Source organism: Etheostoma spectabile, chromosome 7, assembly GCF_008692095.1.
Source record: "Etheostoma spectabile isolate EspeVRDwgs_2016 chromosome 7, UIUC_Espe_1.0, whole genome shotgun sequence".
Classification (NCBI taxonomy): domain Eukaryota; kingdom Metazoa; phylum Chordata; class Actinopteri; order Perciformes; family Percidae; genus Etheostoma; species Etheostoma spectabile.
In genome coordinates, this window is record NC_045739.1 from 19,148,353 (window position 1) to 19,165,055 (window position 16,703).

General features: G+C 36.6%; 3 protein-coding genes across 3 annotated transcripts in view; 1 reads left to right on the plus strand and 2 right to left on the minus strand.

The window, feature by feature from the left end:
• tti1 (TELO2 interacting protein 1) overlaps nucleotides 1-1,185 on the plus strand; it is a 21,592-nt gene extending 20,407 nt beyond the window's left edge. Inside the window, exon 14 of the mRNA XM_032520830.1 lies at nucleotides 431-1,185. Coding sequence (XP_032376721.1) covers nucleotides 431-662 — 232 coding nt within the window. The 3' untranslated portion in view covers nucleotides 663-1,185. The remainder of the gene's footprint in view (nucleotides 1-430) is intronic.
• Nucleotides 1-16,703, minus strand: part of e2f1 (E2F transcription factor 1) — a 408,003-nt gene that overhangs the window by 222,223 nt on the left and 169,077 nt on the right. The window lies entirely within an intron of this gene.
• The window catches only part of vstm2la (V-set and transmembrane domain containing 2 like a), a 48,598-nt gene continuing 34,424 nt past the window's right edge, over nucleotides 2,530-16,703 (minus strand). The window contains exons 2-4 of the mRNA XM_032520856.1: nucleotides 7,172-7,341; nucleotides 6,728-6,772; nucleotides 2,530-5,050 (exon numbers count right to left, since the gene is read on the minus strand). Coding sequence (XP_032376747.1) covers nucleotides 4,583-5,050; nucleotides 6,728-6,772; nucleotides 7,172-7,341 — 683 coding nt within the window. The 3' untranslated portion in view covers nucleotides 2,530-4,582. The remainder of the gene's footprint in view (nucleotides 5,051-6,727; nucleotides 6,773-7,171; nucleotides 7,342-16,703) is intronic.

The following is a 16,703-nucleotide window of genomic DNA, read 5'->3' on the forward strand; positions in this document are numbered from 1 at the left end:
ATTGGCCTTTAAACCTGCTTGAGAGTCGTACTGTGCATTTTATTTATCTAGTCTGTTACTTGTTTTAAATGTTTGTTAGTTGAGTATTTATAATCATGTTAATGTCCAGCACTTTGGGCAACCTGGTTGTTTTAAATGTGCTTTACAAATATAGTTGGAATGGATAATGGTCTCAAAAAGGTCTTAAGAGTCTTAAATTTGACTTGGTAAAACCTGCAGAAAACCTGACTTTCCATAGGAAAAAGGCAGTGTTGAGTTAAGGAGCTTATAGTCAAACTGTAGGACAGTGCACTAAAGCCAGTGAACCTGCTGTGTTCTGCCCAGTCTGTCACTTTGGATTATAGGTTGGTGTATTTTTATAATGTAGATAGCAACTTACCAAAATATAGCACATAGCTAATCCTGTTACTATGTATCTTTCATTCCCCAGCGTTTTCCAAGACTTAATCCAGGTGGATCCGGATGCCTTCTGGTTTACTCTAAATGAGCTGCACTGCCCATCGTCCTACATCCCGCCCCACCCCGACCTCCTGCCTGTACAGCTGAGCGGAATGGGTCGACCCAGAGACGAGTACTCGGACAACGTGCTGAAACTGCTGAGAGAAGAGTTTGGCTCGGTTGCTGAGAACAGTCTAGCAGCCAGTCAGCTAATGAACCAGTGATAGATGTGATTGCCTCCTTTCTCACATGGACTGCTTATTGAACCACTGACTCCAACGAGTCCGTTTACTAAAAGAAAATCTTAAAATGTTGCCGAAAAACCCCCGCCATCAGATAAGGTTGTGATAAACTTCATGCCCTACGTTGATCTGATAAGCAGCAAGGTACAAAGGGAAAATATCAATGAAGCATCTCTACGGCTGTTCACTCCTGCTGCAGGTGTAGAAACCAGGAACACTTCTGACAGGTCTTCTACATTAGGAGACGTGCAGTCACCGGGCTGATGTTTTTCATTTCATTTTTTGATGTCAAGGCACTGACATATACTCTGGAAATGTTATGTTTGCTATTCCTTTTTTTTTAAATTTATTTTCTTAAAAAATACTTTTCCGACTTGGAACCGCCTTGCTGGTTTGAATTATTCAACCTGAACGCATGGGACTTTTATACAGATTAACTTGGCTGTTGGTGACAAAGAGATTTTTTGTGACCCTGAAAAATTCTTAATTAAAATAATCCTCAAAAAGTAATTAACATAAAAAAAATCATGTTCTAATTTAAACATTCAGCACTTAAAGGACCGGGTATCGAGCCTGAAATGTTATTGGTAGCAGTTGGAAAAACTTGAATGTCTGGCCAGATTGATAATCTTTTTAAATGTTGTCCAAAAAACGTAATGAGCAACAATGTTACACTGGCCGACATGTTCCTATGACTACTATGGTGGGGTAGCTATACCTGGTGCCCACCAGGCCTAAGCCACTGGGAATTAGTAATGTATGTTTAAGAGATTTTTTACACTACAGTTACAGTGAGTTGGCTCGGTTGGAAATTTAGATGTAGTTATTTATTTTTTTTAATATCAAGGTAGCTTTTAGCACTGACTTAATGTAGGGCCCCATTGGAATCTCTCTCATAGCTTTTGTAATTCATTTTTTTCACGATTTCGTCCATGATTCTGTAATCCCAAGAGCTTTTGGGGTGATGCTGCCATCAGTCTGTGACTGGCCCGAGCCAGGTCCTTGTCAAAATACACTTGCCACCGGGCTAAACAACTTTTCTGGGGGAAACACTGCAAAGGCTGGAAGAACTGTACCCCATGAGGGAAAGCCCTCACTAACATTTGAGCTACCCTGCCACACACATCACATATGCTGTCTGCAGAAGATGCATCTAGGTACACCAGGTTGTGTAAATATGGGGGAACACTTCATGACAGGGATAGTGGCCAATTTATCATTGTACCTGTTATCACTCAGAGCCTTACAAGGTGCTTGGGATGTTTAAATGAAGGAAACAGGAAGCCCCGTCCATTATCACACCACCTCACTGATGGGAGAACCCGGAGCCTCTCCGCCTCATCGCTCCATAATAAATGTATGAGCCTTCTAGTGTGAAACAAGATGGCCATGTGTTTTGTTTTTAGCTGGCCTGGCTTAATGCTCACGAGCAGCGCCTCTTTATCTCCTACTGTGCTGTTGCTATTTATCCTGCTGCCATTGCTGACAATAGCACCATTAGTCATCAGCAGCAATGAGAGTGGAGCTTCGGCAGCAGCTATTACACACAGGCAACTGCCTAATATCGCTTCTCCTTAATGCACACAGACAGACACACACAGAGCACGGGGCAAAAGCTAAATAACAGCTGACGTACACCCACAATAACCCTTTAGATATAGAAGTGTAGTGACTGTTCAGGAGGGTCTAAATTCAGTCTACACTTGTGCCTTTTCACATCTCTAAATCAATAAAAAAAAAGACCACAGATTCACTGTTTCATATACAATTTATTTCATTTGATAAAGCCATACACTTAGTGTGAGACCAAACATTCTAGAAGAAATGTACATTTTCCCTCCTTTTTTTCTTTTTTTAACCATGATCTCTTCTTTACAAAACATCAAATCAAAGTTACTCGTTGGAAGAAGAAAAAAAAAAAAAGCAGTCCTACTGATCACTCCTCCATCCACTAAAGCACCCTCCCAGTCTGCAGGGACTGCCAACAATAACAGGAGCGTTGTAGTTCCTCTGATGGATAATACAGCAGGGCCTTGAGACAGACTATATTTTGAGGCAGTATGGGCAGCCAATTTCCGTGTTTCACTAACATTTCCCTCTTCTCGCCCTCACTGCTCAAGGCTTTTTTATCCAGTATGTTATCCACATTTACTTTGTCCCATTTGATCCCTTCAGAGTGAAGTATTCACACAAGCCTCTAAGCAAAAGAGATTATCATCGAGTTACAAAATTGGCAGAAGTAAAATGGCCTCTTAAATCCTTTCAGAGCAAGTCCCAAACTGCACAAAATGAATGCCCCGTTCAAGCTCTTTAAAACACAGCAACACTCATGTTTAAGACAGTAGTTTAAGAAGCACTGCTTAAGTACTAAGATACAAAAGGGAAAACCCTTTTCTGAGCAGCTATAAAGAGAATATGTCATTCATCTGTCTGTACAGCACTTCTGGAGAGCAGTAAAGCAACAGAAAACAAAGATCTAAATAATAGGACTTCTAAAGGAAACAGATTCAGAACAGAATGGAATTTATTTTATTAAATCAACCAAACAAATAAATTACACAAACCTAGTAACACTGTCTTTGTGTATGGATGGTTGATAAAGTTTAAAGGAAATTACTGAACATGCACTCACTTTATTTCATATTATATAGTCATATATACAGAGTGGATTAGAGGCTTGTAGTGGAGAGGATTGAGGCTTTTTCAATGATCAATGAGAATTGGGCCAGATATGAATACAGCACTGCTCTTTCCAAAAAGTTTCTTGCACCAAGTTCACATTTCTTCCATTGATTTCTAGTGGATTCAGAGGCACAAAACGTCATATTTGTTAATTTAGTGGCACAGACTTTGATCTATTTATGGCTTTCCAAACAGATGGAACCCACATGGAACAACAGGATTGATCAACATGATTGATTTCTCTCAGCCTAAATAGCCACGGATGGATCAAACCTGCAGCACAAGAAGCAAACAAAAATCATGTTTTCTGTTGAGCTGCAAATTTATAAGCTCAAAAGTGCTGTGGGGAAAATAAAGCCTGTGATGTACTGTGTTTGAAAAGCGCACAAATGAGGAAGAAATCCCACATTGCCACTGTATTTACTCCAACTCAACTAAATTGAGGCTGTATCTGTCCTTGATGAGCACTGCTGCTCTGAGACCTCGAGTTTCTGCTGAAAAAAGCATGTTTCTTCCCCCCTGCGAGTAAACACAGAATAAATTGCATTTTACAAATTTTGCACCATATTCATGTCCATTATTTGAACACACAAAAAGATGCAATGAAGCTAGTGCTATACATAAAAAGCTAAGGAATCAGACTCGACAAGATTTCCAGGTAAGAATTACAGACGGTTTAGTTCCATTCAGTGCACACTCAGAATAAAAGGAACATTTTCCTTTACTGGGCACAGACCCAGTTATAGCCAGACCAAGGTGTATCATTTACTTTTTTTCTGAGGGTGTATTAAATGAGAGAGTAAGGCAGTGGAAGAAGTATGAGCCTGAAAGCAGGGTTGTGTCATTTACAGTATCTAAAGTACAAGAGTGGAACAGAGCATGGTAATAGTAAGACAAGTCTTTCTTTTTTGTTGGTGCTGTGACCAGAAACAGTGGAGCTGCTTAGATCTACACATCAGCTCCCTTTGCAGAAAGTCATGAAGCCAGGCTTTACAGACAGTGAGCAGTCCAACCCAGACCCATGCACAACAAGAAAAAGCTACATTCCCCAGCACAGTTTACAGCACTGTGCTCTAAACAAGACATACTGTACATTTCTAGGGATTCTAGATTTGTGCACACGCTTGTACTGTGTGGGAAGAATAGCTTTTTATGCTGTAACACACATCATGTTATGCAATCCTTGTGTAATCTATCACTCAGGTGTAATAAGCCAACATCTACAGTGCACAGCTTGGCTCGTTGGTGCAGTCATTGTGGCTATGGTTACTGTCTACGTCCCTCTTCTTCAGGTCTCTGCCTGCCTTGTGCTGCTGACTGCTGCCGCTGTGGCTGTGGCCGTGATGGGCTGGCGATGAAGGCCGTTTGTCGTGCTCCTGGGGGTGCCCGGGATTCTGGTGATGGCCATGAGCGTGCACTTTGGCACCACCGTGAGACTCCAGGTCGGCCCCGTTGACAAACGCCACTCCTCCTTTGGTATCGTCCAGGGCCTCGAAATTCTCGTTGTGGTTACTGTCGATGATGTTGCTCTCTGGCACCACCTGCAGGTAGGCTCTGACCCGGTGGTGGCGGGCCCCTGCGACATCGCTGAAGTCGATGACACGGCACTCGTATGTGCCCTCATCAGACGGCTTGACCCGGGAGAGGCGGAGTTTATGGGAGATGTTGCTTCCTACAACCTTCACAACCTGACAAAGATGGACGAAATTAAAAGAGGAAAGCAAGAACATATGATGAGTCTGAAAAATAAGTCACAGCCTACTTAATACAGACATGAGTAACTTTTGTAGTAGAAACTCACAGTAAGTCGTATACAGTTGGGTTGCATATGAAGTACTCTGGGGGCATTCTGTTAGTTATTTAGGGGTAGAATGGTTCTAGAGAAAGCTGCAAGCAGCAAACCCACAGGCCAAGCAATCGGCCCGTTTCCAAACAGGCACATTTTGACTAGCCTGTTTAAATAGGCTACATAGAAAAAGTGTCTATTAATTAGACTTTGCTGTGTTTAAAAAAGAAAAAAAGGAATAGTACATGTAGGCAGACAATTACATAAAGTGACAAAGAGATACAAAGACAAAATTTGAGAGCTTGATGCTGAAATCACTTCTATTTTTTATGCCCTGGATACACTCTACAGCCGCACCTACTCCCAGCCAATCACTCCCACACACACTAAGACAAAGGTGCTGCTCAACAAATTCTATTTGTGGCCCTAGAATTATGAAGAGACTACATCATGGGAATAAAGGCTTTACAAATTTAGAGAGAAGTGCTGTTGAGATGATGAGAGACTAAAGACATTGTGACACACCGAGATTTATGTGACTTTGTTTATCACTCACCTTCCTCCCTGTGAGCAGTGAGCAGTATATGTACAGTATGTGTGCCAGTCCTTGCATATGCATGTGTGACTGTATGTAAACGCTGTTTTGTAGCACTATTCATTCAATTATCAGTTTGTGTCTGCATGTTTTTGCTCTGCTATATGAATGTGGGCCAACATTCATTATATACAGAAAGCTCCTAATGATTTTCCAGCTGTACAGCCTGAAGTGTTCGGCTCCACGCACGCACGCACGCACGCACGCACGCCACAGCTGGTGTTTTCATTATAGCCAATCAGCAACAGCTTGCCTCTTGGGAGGAAGTAGAAATTCATGTTTTTTTACTTTCATTTCTTTTTTTCTTTTTCCTTTACATGCCATTTTATTTATTTATTTGTTGCTCATTGTTGTATTTTTAATGCCGGTGGAGCGATACTGAGCGAGAGGAAAATGTTGGTTAGTTCCATACTTCTGCTCATATCTGCAGGCAATTTTAAGAAAAAAGTCAAAATCTTGAGTCACATGCTCGGCTCCTTAGTATGAGGCCCTCTGTGGTTGTTGTGGGAAAACTGTTGGCCTGAGTGAGTACCTTAAAGTCTCTATAGATACCAGAGGAGAAAGGAAAAAGGGTTAGGGTTGTGCTGACTTCCCAGCCTGTCCTCTGCTACACCAAATCCAAATAATAAACAGTGAAGTCATAAAGATGCAGGAGCCTTTATGGGAATTTGAAGATTATGCATCGCAAGCCATGCACACCATGCACACCATGCCGCCTGCTCTTTGGCCAACACTGGGATTCTACAAACCCATGGCGGATAAAGTGAACATGTTGACGTGTCGTCTGGGGTGTTTACTGCACTAAAGAGCTGCAACGAGTGAAACTCAGTTTCTTGTGTGTAATAAAGCACAAGCACAACATCTGCGGATCATCCGAAGCAAGACGTTTTAATGTAATCATGAGGGTGCCTCATTTCATCATGTAACATCAAGGCAAACAGAAGGCTTTTTTCAGTTAATGACACCAGAAAAAGTTTAACTCACACTTATCTTTGTAGCATCCTTTGGCATCTCCTTCTCAGGAGACAGCTAGAAAAAAACAAAATATACACAATTAGATTTGGGGATATAAACATAAAATGGGAATATATGAGTGTTCTGTTAACTAATAGATACATCCTCATTAATCCATGCAGGTAATATATGTCACAAGATAACATTGTGCTTGATTAACTGACCTGTGATTGTCCCAAGTTTAATTTTTAAGTGTCATGTATTTCTCAGGATTGTTGTTTATGTTTTCTATTAAAGCTAGGAATGATGTCCAAAACTATATTTGTAAATATCCTTTAAGTTAAAGCCTGAAATGGAGGCTGGTGGTGGATAGAGAGTTTATTTACAGCTGTTGCATAATAGTAAATAATAATAATAGTACCGTAATAATTATTTCCCATCTGAAGGCAGTCAGAGATCCTGTTATAAACCTACTTCATTGGTTGTCCAGGGCTGTCTGTCTGTCCAGTCCACGTGGTTCCTGATGTACCACCACTGGATCTCCAGTGAATACGAGGGCGTTCCCGCCCCTCTGAAGGAGCAGGCCATCTCCACGTCCTGACCTCTCTGGGCAGTCATATCATGAGGCACCTCCGTGAACATGGCTGGACAGACAGAAGAAGATACAGATGAAAAATGGTGTATGGCATACAGTGCCGGTAGAAGAGTGCGTATGAAGATGATGCCCTAGAGCAGTTTTACCAGAATAGTTTTTCTGGGTTTAGTAGACACACACACATACATACATACATACACACACAACCGTTCAAAAGTTTGGAGTCACCCAAACAATTTTGTGTTTTCCTGAAAAGTACACTTATTCACCAAACATACGTTGTGAAAGGAATAGAAAATAGAGTCAAGACATTGACAAGGATAGAAATAATGATTTGTATTTGAAATAAGATTTTTTTTACATCGAACTTGCTTTCGTCAAAGACTCTCCATTTGCAGCAATTCAGCATTGCAGACCTTTGGCATTCTAGCTGGTAATTTGTTGAGGTAATCTGGAGAAATTGACCCACGCTTCCAGAAGCAGCTCCCCAAGTTGGATTGGTTGGATGGGCACTTCTTGCGTACCATACGGTCAAGCTGCTCCACAACAGCTCAATGGGGTCAGATCTGGTGACTGCGCTGGCACTCCATTACCGATAGAATACAGCTGCCTGCTTCTGCTCTAAATAGTTCTTGCACAATTTGGAGGTGTGTTTAGGGTCATTGTCCTGTTGTAGGATGAAATTGGCTCCAATCAACGCGCTGTCCACTGGGTATGGCATGGCGTTGCAAAATGGAGTGATAGCTTCCTTATTCAGAATCCCTTTACCCTGTACAAATCTCCCACCTTACCAGCACCAAAGCAAACCCAGACCATCATATTACCTCCACCATGCTTAACAGATGGAGTCAGGCATTCTTCCAGCATCTTTTCATTTGTTCTGCGTCTCACAAACGTTCTTTGTGATCCAAACACCAAACTTGGATCATCATCCGTCCACAAACTTTTTTCCAGTCTTCTCTGTCCAATGTCTGTGTTCTTTGCCCATCTTAATTTTTTCTTTAATTGGCCAGTCTCAGATATGGCTTTTTCTTTGCCACTCTGCCCTGAAGCCCAGAATCGCGCAGTCGCTCTTCACTGTAGATGTGACACTGGTGTTTTGCGGGTACTATTTATGAGATGCCAGTTGGGGACCTGTGCGGCGTTGTTCTCAAACTAGAGACTCTAATGTACTTATCTTCTTGCAGTTGTGCAACGCAGCCTCCCACTTCTTTTTCTACTCTGGTTAGAGCCTGTTTATGCTGTCCTCTGAAGGGAGTAGTACAACCGTTGTAGGAAATCTTCAATTTCTTAGCAATGTCTCGCATGGATAGCTACATTTCTAAGGACAAGAATAGACTGTTGAGTTTCAGATGAAAGGTCTCTTTTTCGGCCATTTTGAGCGTTTAATTGACCCCACAAATTGATACTCCAGAAACCAATCTGCTCAAAGGAAGGTCAGTTTGTAGCTTCTGTAACGACCTAAACTGTTCAGATGTGTGAACATGATTGCACAAGGGTTTTCTAATCATCAATTAGCCTTCTGAGCCAATGAGCAAACACATTGTACCATTAGAACACTGGAGTGATAGTGCTGGAAATGGGCCTCTATACACCTATGTAGATTATGCACCAAAAACCAGATATTTGCAGCTAAAATAGTCATTACCACATTAGCAATGTATAGAGTGTATTTTTCAAAGTTAAGACTAGTTTAAAGTTATCCTCATTGAAAAGTACAGTGCTTTCCTAAAAAATAAGGACATTTCAATGTGACCCCAAACTTTTGAACGGTAGTGTATATATTTCTCAAAATGAATGTATTTTTGTTATTATGAATACACAAACACATAACATAATGTATAAATACTTAAAATAAATCAATTGTTCATAATACTGCCTGTAATTGTAGTTTTTCTGTCTGAAATGTGTGGTGTTGTGGAGCAGCAGCTGGGCCTTTCCGGCTGTATCAAGCCTTGCCCTGGCTTTGATGTGTAATTAGCACTTTCTGTTAATAGTTTGTATGTTCTCTGTGTTTTCTCCGGGTTCTCTGGTTTCCCCTACCACTTAATTGAAAGCTGCTTTGGATAAAAGCGTCAGCTAAATGACAGGTAATGTAATTATCACACGTTAGACCTTGCTACTGAGGTTAACTGGTCTTGTCATTTGGAGGCTCACAGAGCCAAATGTATCTGTAATATTGCTTAAATGAGAAAGTAGACAAGTAAATCTACATTTTGACATTTTCTATGAGAAATAAGAATTGTGGCCATGAGAGCAAGGTAAAGAGAAAGTTTTAAGACAATGTTCTCTCTCCTCTGCACTGTAGCTGTGACACCACTCACACTAAGCAGCTCTTTAAAATGCAGAAAAAAGCATAAAGAAGCACTAAAGTCTTTTGTTTTTTTAAAGATAATTTTTGGCCATTTTTTGACAGGACAGAGTAGCCATGAAAGGGGACATGCAGACATTTGTCAAATTAAGTGATAAAAAGTCATAGTTTAATAGCATGTCAAAAAAAGTGATAAAATAGTCATAAAGAAAAAAAATCATAAGTAATAGCATAGCAAGTTGAAAATGGTCCTAGTATAGTTTGTCAAAATAACTGATAGAAAGTCATAGCATGTCGAAAAAGTGACAAAAAGTCATAGTATAATATATCGAAAAAAGTGATAAAAAGGTCATTGTATAGTATGTTGAAAAAATGTATGAAAAAAGTCATAGTATAATAGGCTATGTTGAAAAAAGTGATAAAAAAGTCTTAATATAGTAAGTCATAAAAAGTCATAAAAAAGTCAGTGCATAGAATGTTGAAGGTATGTGATGTATGTTGAAAAAACTCATGGTATAGTATATCTAAAAAAGTCTTAAGAAGTCAAAGTATAGCAAGTTAATAATTTGGCCTAGCATAGTTTGCCGAATTAAGTGAAAAAGTAGTCATAGTATAACATATTAAAAAAGTCGAAAAAAAGGGATTATGAAATCATAGTATGACATGTCGTAAAAAGTCAAAAAAGTCTTAAGAAATCATAGTATAGCAAGTTAAAAATAGTCCTAGTACAGGTTGTCAAAATAAGTGATAAAATAGTCATAGTAGGCTATGTCAAAAAAAAGTATTAAAATAGGGTTAGTATAGTATGTGAAAAAAGGGGTAAAAAAGTCAAGTATAGTATGTTGAAAAAAGTCATGAAAAAGTCATAGTATAGTATATCAAAAAGTTCATAAGAAGTAATAGTACAGCAAGTTTGTCGAAATAACTGATAAAAAGTCATAGTATAGCATGTCAAAAAAGTGACAAAAAGTCATAGTATAATATATCAAAAAAAGTGATAAAAAGGTCATAGCATAGTATGTCAAAACTATCAATATTATAGCATGTTGAAAAAAGTGATAAAAAAGTCATAGTACAGTATATTGAAAAAAATTCATAGTATAGTATGTCAAATGAAATTCATAAGAAGTAATAGCATAGCAAGTTGCAAATAGTCCTAGTGTAGTTTGTGAAATAAGTAATAAAAAAAGTGATAGTATAGCATGACATAAAAAAGTGAAAAAGGCAAAACATAGTAGGTTGAAAATAAAGGCTTAGTATAGTATGTCAAAAAAAGTCCTAGTACAGCAAGTTGAAAATAGCACTAGTATAGTTTTTCAAAATAAGTGATAAAAACATTATGGCATAATATATCGAAAAAAGTGATTAAAAAGTCATAGTATAGTATGTTGAAAAATGTGATGAAAAGGTCATAGTATATTGAAAAAAAGTCATAGTATAGTATGTCTAAAAAAATCACAAGAAGTCATGGTATAGCAAGTTGAAAGTATATTTTGTCAAAAAAGTGATAACAAAGTCATAGTATAATATATTAAAAAAGTGATAAAAAAGTCATAGTTTAATATATTAAAAAAGTGATAAAAAAAGTCATAGTATAGTATGTCCAAAAAAATCACAAGAAGTCATTGAACAAGAAGTACAAGAAATACTCGTAGTATAGTCTGTTGAAATAAGTGATAAAAAGTAATTGTATAGCATGTCAAAAAAATTGATAAAAAAGTCATAGCATAATAAATCGAAAGAAAAGTGGTAAAAAAGTCAAAGTATAGTATGTTGAAAAAATTGATTAAAAAAAGTCATAGTATAATAGGCTATGTTAAAATAAGTGATAAAAAGTCATAGTATAGTATGTCGAAAAAGTGATAAAAAAGTCATAGTATAACATATTAAAAAAGTGATAAAAAAAGTCATAGTATAGTATGTTGTAAAAGGTCATGACAACAGTGTATAGAATGTCGACAAAAGTCATATTATAGTATGTTGAAGGCATATGATTGCATATTGAAAAAAGCATTACAAAAGTTATAGTATGGTCTGTTTAAAAAAATCCTAGGAAGTAATAGCATAGTAAGTTAAAAATTAGTCCTAGTATAGTATTTCGAAAAAGTCATAAAATAGACATGGTATAGAACTTCAAAAAAAGTGATAAAAAAGTAATTTGTTGTATGTTGAAAAAGATAAAATAGGCATAGTATAGTATGTCAAAAAAGTTATGAAAAAGTCATGGAATAGCATTTTTTAGTATAGTCATAGTCATTTAGTCAAGTCATAGTATACTATGTCGAAATAAGAAAAAAAGTCATTGTGTAGTATGTCCAAAAAAATCACAAGAAGTCATATTATAGCAAGTTGAAAATACTCTTAGTATAGTCTGATGAAATAAGTGATAAAAAGTCATTGTATAGCATGTCGAAAAAATGTATAAAAAAGTCATAGCATAATATATTGAAAAAAGTGATTAAAAAAAGTCATAGTATAGTATGTTGAAAAAAGTGATAAAAAAGTCATAGTATAGTATGTCATGAAAAGTCATGAAAAAGTCAGTGTATAGAATGTTGAAGGTATGTGATTGTACGTCAAAAAAACTCATAGTATAGTGTGTCTAAAAAAGTCTTAAGAAGTCAAAGTATAGCAAGTTAAAAATGGTCCTAGTATAATTTGTCGAAATAAGTGAAAAAAAGAGTCATAGTATAGTAAGTCGAAAAAAAGTGATTATGAAATCATAGTATGACATATCTTAAAAAGTAGTAAAAAGTTTTAGGAAATCATAGTATAGCAAGTAAAAAATAGTCCTAGTACAGTTTGTCAAAATGAGTGATAAAAGAGTCATAGTAGGCGAAGTAAAAAAAAAGTGATAAAAAGTCATAGTATAGTGGCTATGTCAAAAAAAGTGATAAAAAAGGCAGAGTATAGTATGTGAACAAAAAGATAGAACGGTCATAGTATTGTATGTCAAAACAATCATCTAAAAGTCATAGTATAGCATTTTGAAAAAAAGTCATCGTATTGTATGTCGAAATAAGGAATAAAAAAGTCATAGTATAGTATGTCTAAAAAATCATAAGTAGTAGTAGTATACAGTGGCTTGAATAAGTTTACATACCCATGTTAAAACGAGGAATTAAAAAAGCATCTTTTGGTAATTGAAAAAAAAAGTAGGAAAATTTGGTTTGAATTTGCATTGAGAGATTATCTTTTGGAAAGTTCCCCATGCATGGGAGTGTAAACTTTTTCAAGCCCCTGTATTTTATGAAAATAAGTGATACAAAGTGATAGAATAGCATGTTGAAAACAAGTAATAAAACGTCATTGCATAATATGTCAAAAAAGTGATAAAAAGTCATAGTATAGCATGTTGAAAAAAGTGATAAGAAAGTTATAGTATATAATAAAAAAGGGATTAAAAAGTCATAGTATTGTATGTTGTAAAAGGTCATGAAAAAAATCAGTGTATAGAATGTCGAAAAAGTCCTATTATAGTATGTCAAAGGCATATGATTGTATGTCGAAAAAAGCAAAAAATAAGTCATAGTATAGTAGGTCTAAAAAAGTCATAAGAAGTCATTATATAGCAAGTTGAAAATTTCAAAAAAAGTGATAAAAAAGTCATGGTATAATATATAAAAAAGTGATAACGTCAAAACTAGTCATATTATAGCATGTAGAGAAAAATTCATAAGAAATAATAGCTTAGCAACTTGAATATAGTCCTAGTATAGTTTGTTGAAATACGTGATAAAACGTCATTGTATAATATATCAAAAATAGCGATAAAAAAGTCTTAGTATAGTATGTCAAAACTAGTCATATTATAGCATGACAAAAAGGTCATAAAAAAGTCATAGTACAGCATGTCAAAATAGTCATAGTATAGTATGTTGAAAAAGTGATTAAAAAAAGTCATAGTATAGTATGTTGAAAAAAGTCATATTATGGTATGTTAAGAAAAAGTCATAAGAAGTCCTAGTATAGTTTGTCGAAATAAGTGATGAAAATCCATTGTTTAGCATGTCGAAAAAAGTGAGAAAAAGTCATAGTATGATATATTAAAAAAAGTGATAAAAGTCAAAACTAGTCATATTATAGCACGTGGAGAAAAATGCATAAGAAGTATGAACATAGTAAGTTGAAAATAGTCCTAGTATAGTGTTTCAAAAAAGTGATGAAATAGACATGGTATGGCATTTCAAAAAAAGTGAAAAAAAATTATAAAAAAGCCAATACTATAACATATTATAGTTTGTTGAAAAATATGATAAAAAGTCATAATATTGTATGTCGAAAAAAATGATTAAAAAAGTTATAGTACAGTATATCAAAAAAGTTTTTTTCTCTAAAAAAATACACATGGATAAATTGGCCTATTTGTGAAAAAAGTGTTAACATTTTGAACAAGCTCAATATAGGAAAGGTAGCAATTATGATAGCAGTTAAGCTTAAGGATTCACTGAGAATGTATGTTTGACGTTAAAACATGATGTATACATAATAACCATTTATTTTCATTAGTGCTGTCAGTCAAAAGCGTTACGACATTAACGCAACCCATTTTAACGGCGTCCATTTGTTTATTGCGAGAGTAACATTCTTTTTGGCCTAGAAAACTGTAGTTTTTTTTCACTTGCTGTTGCAACAACTAGTAACGTTAAAAAAACTACAACACCACACCAGATCTAGCTAGACCAGAAACAAAACAACAGGCACGCCGCACACACGTTTGGGCTTGCGAGCCGGCCAAAGTGTAGTAAGGTTACGTTTTGAGTGGATGTTGAACACGAGACGCCGAAATGGATGCCAATAAGATTCTGAATGGAAAGTTTACTTTTTAAAGTTGCCAAATGATTCCACTGGCAAGACCAAAGTAATCTGTGTGTTTTCTTGTTGTGAACTGAGCTATCATCGCAGCACGTCCAGTCTGAAATACCACTTGATGGCCCAGCACACAGCTGACCGCCACCTCGTCAAAGTATTTTTTGCCCCCTCATCAAAGTAAATTCCCTTTTTCAGATAAAATTCTGAAATCTCGCACACTAAATCCACAATCAACAACAAAGATTTAGTTTGGAGGAAATGGCAGTAAATGTTGTAATGCACCGTGGACTCAAGTTTTGATATATCAAATATCTGAATGCTGAATTTGTAGAGAACAGTCAGGAGATGAAGTTCCAAAACTTTGGTGTCAACAAAAAATGTGGGAGGAGATGGGTTTAGGAAGTTTTGCGGTTGTATCATTCGCACATAAACACGTATATATAAAAAAGAAAGAGAGAAAATTTAAGAAAAAGTTTTGAACACTGTGCAGAAGAGGTTGGAAGTAAAAAGCGGCCTCAAAAATAGATAAATATGCTTTTAAAGTCCTTCACAGGTTGTTTTTTGAATAATGATAAAGTAGATGTTGATTGTAGTGATGGAAGTCCTCTGTTTTTCAGTGAATATTGATCAAGGGAAGCAGGACAATACAGAAGATGAAAGTCTTTAGAGTGTCTTATGGAATATCAATAAATATATGAGGAAGATTTAAAACAATTTGGGAAAACACTAGTCAAGTAATGAGTTTAGTTAGGTGTAGATAATTATACATGAATACACAAGTCTGGTATATGCTTACATAAAAAATTGATAGAAGTGTGTATTTTCTGAAAAGAGGTGCAGAAAAGTTAGTTTCTCACTCTCAAACATGTCTTTTGGATTAGGAAAATCTTATTTAGATGAGGAAATGTGGCGGCCCAAGCAGTATTACTATACATAATATGAGTTTATAAAAAGTTAAAATACAGGTATGATGTGCCAATCCAGCACATCCTAACTTCTTCTAAATGTGAAATGTAACTAAAAGTGACATAGCATTGTTTTCCCAGTAACAGTACAACATCACAATAAGTGATGTTGGCTTGGTTTCAAATGTCATAAAAACATTTTTAAACAATATTGTAGTGGTCAGGAGAACATCAGCTGTTGTATGACAAGACAACTACGATTTTAAGTCCCCTTTAGCCCTCCTCAATTGCCTTCCATTGTGAACTCTCCATTGAAACCCAGAATAAATATCCTTTAGGTTAGTAGCTAGTGATCCACACAAGAAATTACGGTTTCCTGACAAAAGATAGACACTTCAAAAGATTTAATGTGTTTTTAATTATGCAGCTCTACTTCTGCAAAGTTTAACATGTCTTAACTTTTGCTCCTGTTCATAGATTTGTATGGCTTATTCAGTCAATAAGAATTCAAGTCAAATCTGCACCGACTAAGTGCAGCTCATACATTAACCTCGGCTGTTTAACCACTAAGGCTGCGCTATGGATCTGTGTTGTATTATGAGAGCAGTACAAGCCTCAAGACATACATCCTTCTTGTATATTGATCAAATCTGCTTGTATTTTTCATTTGTGAAACCTGAAACGCAACCGGTATCGATTTGACATTACACAACCAGGAGCCAGTAACAATGCCCATAGCCCTTCTCTGGCTGATAATATTCAAAGCTGGCACATAAAAACTGCTGTGTAAGAGATAGAGTCTCTGAAGTTGCTCTCAGCAATGAAAATCTATCTTTTCCCACTTAGTCCACAACGCAAAATCCATGTACATTTCTGAACTAATGTTTCACACATTTGGAGACCCCAGTGAAATGTGATAGCCATCACTAGTCCATTATAATGTAAGGGAGACAACACACACTGAGAAATTTACAAAATCTGCACAGGAAATGCTTATCTGACCATAAATACCGAAGCTTTTACTTTTAATTGTGAAAAATGAATAGAAAATATCAGAGATTACCACTTTAAATGTAATTACTATCTTCTCCTGTTCTACTAATCTTTATATTCCATTGATTCTGGTTTGACAATGACTCACGCGTGTGGTTATCTAATGCTGTATCTCTTAGTAATAGTCATCTCTAAGCTCCGCACTGTCATTGTTGAGGATATAAAAGGCTGCGATGAGTTGGGTCTGCTCACCCTGAAGCGCTATCATTATCTCCAAGATAAACAGTGGAAGGCTCTCGGGCGATTGCTACAAATCAGTGCTCGAAAACTACAGTACGGCCGCGTCAACCCATTTACCACGGGAGGAAGGGGAGCTGAACGGAGAAATTA